Source organism: Cetorhinus maximus, chromosome 6 (genome assembly GCF_964194155.1).
Source record: "Cetorhinus maximus chromosome 6, sCetMax3.hap1.1, whole genome shotgun sequence".
Taxonomy (NCBI): Eukaryota; Metazoa; Chordata; class Chondrichthyes; order Lamniformes; family Cetorhinidae; genus Cetorhinus; species Cetorhinus maximus.
Genome location: NC_135884.1, coordinates 88,252,584 through 88,267,020, shown reverse-complemented (window position 1 = coordinate 88,267,020; position 14,437 = coordinate 88,252,584). Strand labels below are relative to the sequence as shown.

The following is a 14,437-nucleotide window of genomic DNA, read 5'->3' as shown; positions in this document are numbered from 1 at the left end:
ACTCTGGGCCCTTTCAGTCAAACTCTATGGGCAGAATTTTGCCTCTGTTGGGCGGGTGGGGGCGGCCGGGAAGCCGACCGCTGCCCCCGATTGAGACAGGAAGGTGATTGCACGCTGGCGGACTAATCAAGGCTGCCTCAGGGAGATGAAGAGTTAAAAAAAAATTAGAAAAATGTTATAAAACATGCCCCCTCTTATGACTCTGTCACATGAGCAGGGACATGTTATTAATTAAATTTTAAAATTTTAATTTTATTTGCTTTAGGAAATCTTTAGGAATCCCGCCCGTGGATGAGGTTTCCTAAAAATTGCAAAGGCCGCTTGGCCTTTTCGCCTGCCCGTCAACCGTTAGGTTGGACAGGGAGTGAAAAATTTCTATCAATTATCTTTTTACTGTCCTTAGCAGGCCTTTTAATTGGGGCAGGCGCGCCGAATGAAATATCACGCGACTGCACGTTAACGTCGAGACGCTCGCCCGACGTCAACGCGCGTCATTTTGCGCTTGCGCATATGCCCGCCCACCGAGCTAAAAATTTTGCCCTATAACTTAGGAATTGCATTGACATTTTTATTTTAAAAAAGACGTGTGGTGGTCTGCAGTTTATTTGGTTATATATCTGTAATACAATGATTCATTTAACTCTCACTTCAGAGTGTTAGTAAAACCCTATAAAATTAGATATTTTATTCCAACATATTCCTGCAGAGGTTTATAGTGGCTAATCGATTCCATCTCGTTCCATCAGGCCTTGCATTTTCATGGGAAGCTGAAATTCCTGCATGGACAGAAGAAATCAGAAACCGAAACCCCGCTGCCAACCCAATTGGCTCTGTTTGCCATCGCTATCCCGATTCAGCCAGCTATGGTGATGGAGATTCGAACAACAAGCCTCTTCTTCAGGACAAAGCATAAGCTTGACTTCACAATCCTATCGTGTGATGCAAAGTGAGTTTCATTGCATTCACCCCTTTATGGGCTCCAAAATAAAGATATGTTAAATTTGTTACTTTGTGTGTATAAGCAAACAACCCTCCACAACTATTTTAAAATGTTAGGTTGTAAATTCTTATTCTCTTCTCCAATTGGTTTATTTATGTTAAAATCTGAATGATAAAGTACAGTGGGAGAGCACAGGCATGCTTCTGAATATATGTGCTGCCAGCTGATATGAGTTGGGCAGGTGATTCAAGAGGTACAATATTTTTGCAATAGCCCAAAGCTAAGGCTGGGGGGGGAATTGGTATAGGGTCATAGGGGATAAGAAATAGGAGCAGGAGTAAGCCATACAGCCCATTGAGCCTGCTCCACCATTCAATACGATCATGGCTGATCTTCAGCTTCAACTCCACTTTCCCATCAGCTCGCCATATTTCTTGATTCCCTGTGCCCCCTTGTTTTAGAGCCACTGCCAGGGGAAACAACCTCTGTGTCTGCCCAGTCATCTTGTATGTTTCAATGAGATCACCTTTCATTCTTCTAAACTTCAGAGAGTACAGGCCCAGTTTACTTAGCCTCTCATTGTAGGACAACCCTCTCACACAGGGACCAATCTAGAGAACCTTTGCTGTACCTCCTCCAATGCAAGTATATCCTTCCTTAAACATTGGAAACTGCACATAGTACTCCAGCTGTGGTCTCACCTAAGCCCTGTACAATTGTAGCAAGGCTTCTTTATTCTTTTACTCCAGTCCCCTTGTAATAAAGGCCAACATGCTATTTTTTCTTCCTGATTGCTTTCAGTAACAGGATGCTAAATTCCTGTGTTCCTTGTATGAGTACACCCAAGTCTCTCTGAACATCAACATTCACAAGTTTCACACTTTTAAAAAAATATTCTGCTTTTCTATTCTCGCGACCAAAGTGAATACTTTAAAATTCATTCCTACGGTGTGGGCGTCGCTGGCTAGGCCAGTATTTATTGTCCATCCCTAACTGTCCTTGACAAGGTAGTGGTGAGCTGCCTTCTTGAACTGCTGCAGACCATGTGGTGTAGGTACACCCACAGTGCTGTTAGGGAGGTAGTTCCATGATTTTGACCCAGCTACAATGAAGGAATAGCGATATATCTCCAAGTCAGGATGGTGTGTGGCTTGGAGGAGAATTTCTGGGCGGTGGTGTTCCTATGTGACTGCTGCCCTTGTCTTTCCAGATGGTAGTGGTCGTGGGTTTGGAAGATGCTGTCTAAGGAGGCTTAGTGAGTACCTGCAGAGCATCCTGTAGATGGTACACACTGCTGCTACTGTGCATTGGTGGTGGAAGGAGTGAATGTTTGTGGATGGGGTGCCAATCAAGTAGGCTGCTTTGTCCTGGATGGTGTGAAGCTTCTAGAGTGTTGTGGGAGCTGCACTCATCCAGGCAAGTGGAGAGTATTCCATCACACTCCTGACATGTGCCTTGTAGATGGTGGAGAGGCTTTGGGAGTCTGGAGGTGAGTTACTCGCTGCAGGATTCCTAGCCTCTGACCTGCACTTGTAGCCACAGTATTTATATGGCCAGTCCAGTTCAGTTTCTGGTCAATGGTAACCACCAGGATGTTGATAGTGGGGGGATTCAGTGATGGTAATGCCACAATGTCTATAAAAGAGGCAGGCTTTTCAAACTGCACGGTCAGTAAGGGGCGCATGAGGAGACAAGCAACTTACGCTGGAATGAGATGGAGACTGAGTGAGCAGTGAATAAGGTTCACGTGGGAATTTGGTACATGGGGGAAAGAGGTGTGACATACATCGGAATTATTGTAAGTTAATGAAATTAAATTAAGTTAACTAAGTAACGTAACACCTATCCTGCCATTGTTACTTATGCTGCAGCTGTGGAATATGGAAGCTTTTGAACACCAAGGCGATTCATGAAAAACACATCTGCAGAAAGTGTAAGCAGTCCGGATCAGGATCATTGATCTGGAAGCTGAACTGTAGACACCATACAACAAAAGGGAGGAGGAGAAATACCTGGACATTTGTTCCAGAAGACGGTCACACCTCTTAGAACAGGGTCTTCTTTTTTGGTTAGCAGTGAAGGACAGAAAGCTGTGACCATCAGTGAGGCAGGTAATGGGACCAAGCAGACAGTAGTGGAGGAGCCTCAGACTTTGCAATTGTCAGACAGGTTTGAGGTGCTCACAACCCGTGTGGATGAAAGCGAGGTCTGCAAGGTGGATGAGCAGGCTGGCCATGGCACGATGGTACAGGAAGTTGTTGAAGCAGGGGGAGCAAACAGGAATGTAGTGGTATTAGGGGACAGTATAGTGAGGGGGATTGACACTATACTCAGCAAAGAGCGAGAGTCAAGAAGGCTGTGTTGCCTGCCCGGTGCCAGGGTTTGGAACATCTGCTCAGGGCTGGAGAGGAGCTTGCAGTGGAAGGGGAAGGATCCAATCGTTGTGGTCAATGTAGTTACCAACATTATAGGCAGGACAAGGAAGGAGGTTCTGCATAGTCAGTATGAGAAGCTAGGTACTAAATTAAGAAGCAGAATCTCAAAGGTAATAATCTCTGGATTATTACCTGAACCATGTGCAAGTTGGCATAGGGCAAATAAGATTAGAGAGATGAATGCGTGGCTCAAGGACTGGTGTATGAGAAGTGAGTTCCAGCTCATGGGGCACTGGCACCAGTACTGGGGAAAATGGGAGCTCTATCATTGGGACAGTTTACAGCTGAACCGTGCTGGAACCAGTGTTCTAGCAAGATGTATAACTAGGGAAGTAGAGAAGGGCATTAAACTAAACAAGCAGGGTGAGAGATCAAGCTTGGGTAGATGTGGCAAATCAAGGGGTAGATTCAAAGCAGGAGACCATAATAGTAATATGGGAAATGAAGGTCATAGAATAGCAGGAAGGGACAGAGAGATAAAACCTAAGAATACACCAATAGTCAAGACTGGATGTTACAAAGATAACAAAAACACAAAACTAAAGGCTCTGTATCTGAATGTGCATATCATTCGTAACAAAGTAAATTAATTGATAGTGCACATTGAAGTAAATAAATATGATCTGATAGCCATTACAGAGAGGTGGCTGCAGGATGACAAGGATTAGGTCTTGAATATTGAGGGGTATATGACATTCAAGCAGAATAGGAAGCTAGGTAAAGGTGGAGGGGTAGCACTGTTGATCAAGGATGGCATTGGTGCAATAGTTAGAGATGACCTTTGTTCAGGAGATCAGGATGTAGAATCAGTTTGTGTGGAGATGAGGAATAGTAGGGGAAAGAAGTCACTAGTGGGAGTGGTCTACAGGCCCCTAACAGTAGCCACAATGTAGGGCAAAGTATACTAGAAGAAATATTGGGTGCTTGTGATAAAGGGACAGCAATGATCATGGGTGACTTTAATCTACATGGGCAGAATTTTGCCCTTGGTGTGCGAGATTGGTGGGAGCGATCGGGAAGCCACCCACTGCCCGCAATTGACAGCGCACTACAATTTCATGCTGGCTGGCCAATTAAGGCCCGCCCAATGTGATTCACAAGCGGGAGTGCTGAGCACTGCCTGTGCTGTGGGGGGGTGGAGGGCAAGCAGGCCTAGCACAAACTTTGCGCATTCGCTGAGAGAGCGCTGAATAATCTCCCTGAGGCACAGAGCTGCCTCGGGGAGATGAAGAAGTTATTGAAAAAAATCAATATACAACAGAAAAATGTAATAAAGCATATCCCCTAATGTGCTCTGTCACATGAGCAGGGACATGTTTTTATTAAAAAATACAGTTTTCATTTTATTTGTATTTGCTTTCGGAAACCTCATCCCGCCCAAGGATGAGGTTTCCAAAAAAGGCCTTTTCGCCTGCCTGCCAACCGTTAGGTTGAACGGGCAGTGAAAAATTAACGACAATTGATAATTCAATGGCCTTAATAGGCCTTTTAATTGCCAGCGGGCACACTGCCAGCTCCGGCGCGCACTCACCGACCAAACTATCGCGCGACTGCACGTTGACATTGGCACGCTTGTCTGACTTCATCGCACATCATCTCACACTCAGCAGGGTTGGGTGCGCGCCCACCCGCCAAGCTAAAAATTCTGGCCCATATAAACTGGAAAAATCAGACTGGCAGTAGTAACCTGGATGAGGAGTTCATAGAATGCTTTCGAGACAGTTTTTTTAGAGCAGCACATTCTGGAACCAACCAGAGAGCAGGTTATATTAGACTGGGTATTGTGTAATGTGACAGGATTAATTAATGACCTCAGAGTGAAGGCACCAGTAGGTAGCAGTGACCACAATATGACTGAATTTTACATCCAGTTTGAAAGGGAGAAGAGTGGGTCCATGACTAGAAGTTTAAACATAAACAAGGGCAGCTATGTGGGCATGAAAGCTGAGCTAGCTGAAGTGAACTGGAATACTAGGCTGGGGGATAGATCAATGGAGAAGCAGCGGCAGACATTTAAGGGGACATTTCAGATCACTCAGAAAAAGAATATTCCTACTATAAAGAAAAATTCTAAGGGAAGGACCCACCATCCATGGTTAACTAAAGAAGTTAAGGAAAGCATCAAACTTAGGGAAAAAGCATACAACTGCACAAAGATCAATGGCAGGCCAAATGATTGGTTAGAATATAAAAAATGGCAGAGAATGACCAAAAGATTAATCAGCAGAAAGAAATTAGAGTGTGAGAGGAAGTGAGCTAGAAATGTGAAATAGGATAGCAAGAGTTTCTACAGGTATTTTAACAGGAAAAGACTAAGTAAAGTGAGGGTTGGTCCTCTAGAGAATGACAGTGGGGAGTTAATAGTAGATAATAAGGAAATGACAGATGAAATTAACAAATATTTTGCTGCTGGCTTCACTATAGAGGTTAGAAAAAACATTCCAGGAGTAGCTGTAAATCAGGAGGTGGAAGGGAGGGGGATACTTGGTGAAATTACAATCACTAGGGAAGCTGTACTGAGCAAACTTATGGAGCTGTGGGCTGACAAGTCTCCTGGTCCTGATGAAATTCATCTGAGGGTCTTAAAAGAGGTGGCTAATGAGGTAGCAGATGCGTTGGTGTTAATTCCAGAGACTCAGGGTAATGCACTGGGGACCCAGGTTCAAATCCCACCAGGGCAGATGGTGAAATCTGGAATTAAAAGTCTGATGATAACCCCAAAACCATTGCCAATTGTCATAAAAACCCACCTGTTTCATTAATGTCCTTTAAGGAAGGAAATCTGCCGTTCTTACCTGGTCTGGCCTATATGTGACTCCAGACCTACAGCAATGTGGCTGACTCTTAAATGCCTTCTGAACAAGGACAATTAGGGATGGGCAATAAATACTGGCTTAGCCAGCGATGCCCACATCCCATGAACGAATAAAAAAAATTTCTAGATTCTAGAGAGGTTCCATCAGTCTGGAAAGTAGCAAATGTAACCCCTCTATTCAAAAAGGGAGGGAGGCAGAAAACAGAAAACTGTAGACCAGTTAGCTTGATGTCTGTTGTGGGGAAGGTTTTAGAATCAATCATTAAGGAGGCTATAGCTGGGCACTTAGAGAAACTCAAGGTAATTGGGAAGAGTCAGCATGGTTTTTGTGAAAGGGAAATCATATTTAACCAATTTATTGGAGCTCTTTGAAGGAGTAACATGCTCTGTGGATAGAGTAGAGCCTATAGATGTGCTGTATTTGGATTTCCAGAAGGTAAGGTGCCAAATTAAAGATTATTGTGGAAAATAATCATGGAAAATTAAAGCTCATGGCGTAGGGGGTAACATATTAGTATGGAAAGAAGATTGGATGGCTGGCAGAAAACAGAGTATGCATAAATGGGTCTTTTTCTGATTGACAGGATGTGACGAGTGGAGTCCCACAGGGGTCTGTGCTGGGGCCTCAACTTTTTACAATTTACATCAATGACTTAGATGGGGGGAGTGAAGGCATTTGCAGATTTGCAGATGACATAAAGATTGGTAGGAAAGTATTTTGTGAAGAGGACGTAAGGAGATTGCAGATGGATTTAGATAGGTTGAATGAGTGGGCAAAAATCTGATAGATGAAGTATAATGTAGCAAAATGTGAAGTTGTTCACTTTGGCAGGAAGAATAAAAAAGCAGAGTATGACTTAAATGGAGAATGCCAAAGAATTTTGAGGTGCAGAGGGAACTAAGTGTACTAGTGCATGAGTCACAAAAAGTTAGTATGCAGGTACAGCAAGTAATTAAGAAGGCTAATGGAATGCTATCCTTTATTACGAGAGGAATTGAAGATGTAAGTAAGGATGTTATGCTTCATTTATACAGGGCATTGGTGAGACCACATCTCGAATACTGTGTGCGGTTTTGGTCTCCTTTTTAAGGCAGGATCTAAATGCATTGGAGGTGGTACAGAGGAGATTTACTCGATTGATACCTGGAATGAGCGAGTTGCCTTATGAAAGGTTAAACAGACTGGGCTTGTTTCCACTGGAGTTTAGAAGAGTGAGGGGTGATTGATGTATATAAGATCCTGAATGGTATTGATAAGGTGTAAGTGGAAAGGATGTTGCCTCCGGTGGGTAAGTCCAGAACTAGGGGGCACTGTTTTAAAATTGGGGGTTGCCCTTTTAAGACAGAGATGAGGAGAATTTTTTTTCTCTCAGAGAGTTTTGTGACTTTGGAACTCTGTCTCTGAAGGCGGTGGAGGCGGGGCCATTGAATATTTTTAAGGCAGAGGTAGATAAATTCTTGTTAGGCAAGGGAATCAAAGGTTATCGGGGCTAAATGGGAATGTGGAATCCAAAACAGAAGCAGATCAGCCATGATCTTATTGAATGGTGGAGTAGGCTCGAGGTCTACTTCTGCTCCTATTTCATATGTTTGTATGTATTGAATGTCAAGGGGGAATGGTTAGATTCACTCTTGTTGGAGATGGTCATTGCCTGGCACTTGTGAGGCGTGAATGTTACTTGCCACTTGTCAGCCCAAGCCTGGATATTGTCCAGGTCTTGCTGCATTTGGCCATGGACTGCTTCAGTATCTGAGGAGTCGTGAATGGTGCTGAACATTGTGCAATCATCAGCGAACATCCCCACTTCTGACCTTACAATGGCAGGAGGGTCATTTATGAAGCAGCTGAAGATGTTTGGGCCTCGGACAGCCGGTGGTAGATGGAATATGCTTCCCCAAAGTATGCTCCACCTGCCACGTTGTTGCCCACTCACTTAACCTGCCTATATATTTCTTTGCTGCTTCTTTGCACCCTGCTCACAGCTTGCATTCCCACCAAGTTCTGTATTGTCATCAAACTTTGGTACATTACTCTCAAGTCATTATTATAGATTGTAACTAACTGCAGCCCAGCACTGGTCCTTGTGGCACACCATTAATTACAACCTGTCAATTTGAAAATGCCCAGTTTATCTCTAACTCTTCACTTCCTGTCTGCTAACCAATCCCCTATCCATGTTAATATATTACCCCCCAACTCCAAGAGCCCTTATCTTGTGTGTTAATGTTTTTATGGCACCTTATCAAATATCTTTTGGAAAACCAAGTATACTACATCTACTGGTTCCTTTTACCTACCCTACTGGTTCCATCCTCAAAAAACTCTGATAAAGTTGTCAAACACAATTTCCCATTTGTAAAATCATGTGGACTTTGTCTGACCATATTATAATTTTCTAAGTGTACTGTTAATACTTCCTTAATAATAAATTCCAGCTCTTTCCTGATGACTGATATAAGGTTAATTGGCCTGTAGTTCCCCGTTTTCTCACTCCAACCTTTCTTGAATAGTGGCATTCCTTTCACTAACTTCCAATCCACTGGGACTATTCTAGAATCGAAATTTTGGAATATCATAACCAGCCCATATCCACTATCATTGCAGCTATCTTTTTTAGAACTCTAGGATGTAGGCCATGAGGTCCTAGGGATTTGTCAGGTTTTAATCCCTTATGTTTCTCTAGTATTTTTGCTCTGCTGATACTAATTACATTGATTCCCTCACTCTTCTTCGCCCCTAGGTAACCCTCCATTTCTGGTATGTAACTTGTGTCTTCTATTGTGAAGACAAACAAAATATTTGTTCAATGTCTCTGCCATTTCCTTATTCCCCAGGATAATTAATTCAGTATCAGCCTCTAAGGGACCAATGTTTTCTTTAGCTATTCTCCTCCTTTTTATATACTTGTAAAAAAATCTCAATCTGTTTTCATATTCCTGACTAGTTTATTCACAGACTCTATTTTTTCCCCTTTTTATCAACTTTTTTCTGGCTTTTTCTGCTTTCTAAAACAATCTTAATCCTCATTCAAATTACTATTTTTTACACATTATTAACTTTTTAAAAATTCTTTCACTGCATTTATTGCCCATCCCTAGTTGCCCTTGAGAAGGTGGTAGTGAGCTGCCTCCTTGAACTGCTGCTGTCCATGTGGTGTAGGTACACCCACAGTGCTGTTAGGGAGGGAGTTCCAGGATTTTGACTCAGTGACAGTGAAGGAACAGCGATATATTTCCAAGTTAGGATGATGTGTGGCTTGAAGAAGAATTTGCAGGTGGTGGTGTTCCCCTGCAGCTACTGCCGTTGTCCTTCTACATGGTAGAGGTCGCAGGTTTGGAAGGTGTTGTTGAAGGAGCCCTGGTGAGTTGCTGTTAATCTAATACTATCCTTAACTTCCTGAGTAAGTTGTGGATGGAGCTTTTTTACTGAGGTTTTGAGCTGAATCGTCCGCTCCTGTTTGCCCGTTTGGCGGGACGAGGGGTGAATTCAGCAGGAGGGGCAGAATTTGGTTTCAAGCTGGTGTGAAACCACAGCGGAATCATCCGATGGTGTCCGCCATGGCGGATCGCGAATCCCACTGGAGGCTGGGATGCAAAGTAAGGCCTGACTGGAGTCGTCCCCCATGCCTGATTTGCCATTATGCCGGTGGGAAATGAACAAGTCTGGACAAGCGTGATGTGCAGAAGTGGGGAATTACCTTTAGGGCCTTGCTCAGATCGCGGACATCCAAGGAGAGGATGATACTGGAGGCCTACAGCTACCGGACCCTGGAGGAACGCGTGCATTGCATGCTGGGTGGATCCCCATGCACATGGCTCTGCTGCAAAGCAGCTCCCAGGAGGTGGGAGGTCTCCACACAGCAGCTTTGACTTCGCTGAGGCTTCAGAACTTCACAGACTGCGCCATGGGCTGGTATGGATTATTGGCAAAGTAAGGGTGCAGGAAGAGGAAGGTTTTGGTGTGAGTTGGAGAGGAAGGTGTACCGAGGGTGGGTGGGGGGGGGGGGTTGGCTTGGGGGTGAGGTTGGGAGGGGGTTTGATGAAGGTGTTGGGGGGGCGGTGTGAAGATGTCAGGGGGTTGAGGATGGGGGGGGAATGGAGGGAGTAAAGGGGAGGGAAGGAGTCCACAGGGGGGAAGCTGTAACAGGGGAGAATGGTGCAAGTGTGGAGGGAGGTGTAAAGGGGTTGGAAGTTGTAAAGGAGGGAGTTCAGAAGAGGGAAGATATCTGGGGGGAGGACGGAGTAAGGGTGGAGGAAGGAATTAGTGGGGAGGAAGGTGTAAGCAGGTGTGGAACTTCCAGGAGAATGTGCAAAGGCGGGGGCTGTGGAGTCAATGACTGCCTCCTGGGGAGAGAACTCAAGGTGGGTGTGGTAGGAGGGGATAGTTAGAGTAACAGCGTGGTAGGGTGGGAGGGTGAGGGTGTGATGATATCAGTAGAAGGGGTGGCGAGGGTGGTTGGTGGAGACACGGAGGTAAACACGGACATGGGTGGTGGGAAGGAGGAGGTCGGAGAGGTCAATGTGGATGGGGGTACGATTTTCAGGAAGTAGGGAACATGTACGTTCAGCTGTACATGTCAATGTACATTCGTGAAGGAGAAGGGTTCAGGCTGAGGGTACTTATGGGGAGGTCGAAGGTGATGCTAGGGGCGTTGACTGTGATGGAGGAAAGGACATGGGTGACTGGGGGAGGGGAAAAGCAGGGGGAGCTCATCACAAACTTTACTACAACCATTTTGCACAAATCGAGAGTGAACAGAGCCTTATATTGGGTGGGCACAGGTCCTGCATGGGAGTGCGACCAATGGGTGGGCAGAGATGCATGTCAGCTCAGATGGACAACAGAAAGACAACTCCAGCAGGTAGCATTGAAAATTCTTGGGACAGTGAGAGAGATGAGCGTGATGGATGAAGGCTCCACGTGCGTGGGAGAATGCTTGCACGAGGCTCTGAAAGGCCCTGCAACACACACACTTCTCCCTCCAGATTCACGCCTGGTCTGGCTGCGTGCAGCTGAACTGCTGGCGGGTGGGGGGGGGGTGAAGTCTGTAAATGGAGCTGAAAACCACGATTACACATTATTGAGTGAAAGTGATTATATTTTCAGATTTATAAAGTGACAAAATGTGTTCATCTCTGCAGCCACTTGTGATCAGAATTTCTTAACTTTTCTAGGCCTACCACTTCTTCTAGGTGCTGCCCTGACATCCGCAGCAGGGGTGGAGACAGCCTGTGCAATGGTTGGCCCTGTTGCCTCTGATGACTTTGGTGTGGGTCCCATGGAGAGCTGAGGCCTTGAGGCCCCAGATGCTTTGACTGTCCTCCTGTGGGCCAGCTTCTCCCTCTGCAGTGACAAAGGACGAGGTTGAAGGGGTTGCAGGCAAAGGGGACTTGGAGGGAGCAGACAGCCTCTGAGATTCCTGAGTGGATGACCCAGGGGTGTCCAGCTGCTGCTCCTCCCTCCGTCCGGGTGCCCAAGGGTTCTGGCCCGACTCCTTGAGGGGAAGGAGACCTGGAGGGATGTTGAGGTGCCCTGTTTCCCTCTCGTGTTGCCACTGCAGGAACTCGCCCATGGCTACCGCGATGGAGTATAGGTCTGCGTGCATCTCTGCATTCTGCTGGACCTGGGTCTCCATGGTGTCTGCCATCCTCCCCGTGGAGACCTCCATATGTTCACACGTGGGCACCACTTCATCAGAGAGCAAGTGGACGACTCCTCCAACTTGCGTGCCACTCTGTTGAGGGCTTCCAACAGCTCTGTGTGATGTTCCCCCGCCTTCTGCTGACTCTCCAGGATGAGTTGGAAGGCTGAATCCAGAGGCTCGACATCTGACTTGGCCTGAAGGATGGCTGTTCCCCAGCAGCCCTCTGAGTGCCTCGGCTGAACCTGTCTCCTCCTGCTGCGGACACATGTCCATGCGGTGATCACCAGCTTGTGAACTGAGGCTGCTCTAGATCTAGGTCCCATCAAGGTGTGTGTCTCTGCACTGGTGGAGGGTGTGGGTAAGCATTGTGATGGCTCTTCCAGGCTGATTATTTCCAGCTCTTCAATGGAGGAGGTGTCCTCTGGGCTGGAGGTGAGGACCTGGTAGGACTGTCTGGCAGAGGGCGTCGGTCGCTTGGCAGGGCTCCCTGTGAACCAAAGTAATTAGTACATGGCAGCAGAGTCAAAAACAGGAGCGAGCATTCACAGTTGCATTGAGAGAGGGATGATGAGGTGCAGGATCCTCATGTGGGTGTTCGCCGCCGACCTCACCGTCACCACGGGCGCAGTCTATGTCTTCACCAATCAGCGCAATGGCATGCTCCTCAAAGTGAGTGAGGGGCCTAATGTGGGCCACTCCACCCCGGTCTGGGACCTCTCCCTCCTGTTGTGAGCCAGCTTCTCCTGCATGAAAACAGATGGAGAGAGTGTGAGCAGGATGCATGCCACAGCGGATGATAAGGATGCGTGGAATATTTGTGTGGTAAGCGGAGCCATGGACGGGATGAGGACGCGAGCTCCAGAGGATATGAGCCTGATGGAGATGTGAGGGTGTGTGAGAGTTAGTGGTATTGTCTCTTTAGGTATGAGATCCCTATGGATGTGTGATGGGTTTATGAGTTGAGAGTGATGAGGTGGTTGACCTACCCTGGCGGAACAGATGAGACCATTCATCCTCTTCCTGCACTGGATAGCTGACCTCTCTATGTTCCGGTGGCGCTGACCGCCGCTGCCACTGCCTCCCAGGCTGTATTGGTGACTCCGGTGGACCTCCTGCGTCTGGGGCAGGGTTATAAGACCCTTATAAGGTGGCCTTCCATTGCGTCCAGCAAGTGCCCCTGAGAGGTGTCACTAAATTTGGGGCTGCTGTCACCTTTGCTTTCGGGGCCATCTGTTGCCTGGAGTAGTTCTGGTCTGTAGACATGAAGTAGGCTGCGCTCTGTTACACTTTAAATATGGAGCGAGGAAGCACCGAGTTCATGGCATGATGGGCAAATCCAGCATGTTTCCCATGAATGCATTATTAATGAGGCGGGACACATCGGCAAGTGGACGATATGGCGTAAAAACCAGCCATTTTGGCAGTCGGATAAAACGTCACTTCTCGTGCCCACTACCGCACAGTGCAATTCTGGGACAATTTCGCCCTTTGTTCTTTAATGTAATGCCCTTCTGTTGAACATTTTGAATTATTTCTTAAAATGTTTCCCACTGTTTATTTACCACGATATCTTTTAACCTATTTACCCAATCAACCTTAACCAGTTGTCCTCTCATACCTATGTAATTGGCTTTGTTTAAGTTTCTTGTTTGGGACTGGAGTAAGTCGCTTTCAAACTTAACATGGAATTCACTTGTATTATGATTATTTTTTTCCTAGTGGATCCTTTGCTACGACATTACTAATTCACCCTGCCTTGTCGCACAGTACTAGGTCTAAAAATAGCTTTATCCTTAGTTGGTTCCACAACACATTCCAGGAAATTGTCATGAAAGCACTCTACAAACTCATCTTTCAGACCACCTTTAACATTTTGTTTGGTCTAGTCTACGTGAAGATTAAAGTCCCCCACAATTATTACATTGCCTTTGTTACAAGCTCCAATAATATCTTACTTAATACTCAGTCCAACAGTACAACTACTGTTAGGGGACCTATAAACTACTCGCACCAGCATTTCAGCAACTCTGAGCCAAAGTTGCTCAATCTACTGACACTTGCCATGAATATGGTGTCTGGTACGGCAATGCTTTCTATAGATTGCCATATGTTGCAGTGAAGACACATCACCAGCCTCGCCTTGTCTGTCTAACATTATTGATATGATTAATTAATTAGTCTCTAAGTTAGTTAGCTAAAGTAATATTAGTTCGTCATTAAGTTAGTTGGCTAAATGATTATCAAGTTACACTCTCCTACCTTGCAGACAAGAGAACATTTACCAGCTACTGGAGGAAAACCAAGAAGAATAAAAAAAAGTACTTACTTCCCCCTCTGTACTGAAATCCCATTTGCACCAAATTCCCGACTTAATGCTTGGTTCATGAGCATTGTTCTCTGATCACTCTGTGCCTCCCCACTAGTAGCCCCTTCAGCATGGAATGATGTATGCACCTCAGGCCAGGAAAGGGTGAGACCTGACCATGGTGCTGCCTATCATGGCTGGGTAATTAGTTATTCACCATCTAGACTGACACATGAAGAATAGTCACTGGGATGAGGTACCAGAGGGCTATTACGGAACCAGATGAGAGCCAGCACC

At 45.9% G+C, this 14,437-nt stretch overlaps 1 protein-coding gene across 1 annotated transcript in view; it reads left to right on the top strand.

Annotated features, from left to right (window-relative positions):
• The window catches only part of LOC144681883 (aryl hydrocarbon receptor-like), a 134,405-nt gene that overhangs the window by 83,174 nt on the left and 36,794 nt on the right, over window positions 1–14,437 (top strand). Inside the window, exon 7 of the mRNA XM_078543986.1 lies at window positions 747–946. Coding sequence (XP_078400112.1) covers window positions 747–946 — 200 coding nt within the window. The remainder of the gene's footprint in view (window positions 1–746; window positions 947–14,437) is intronic.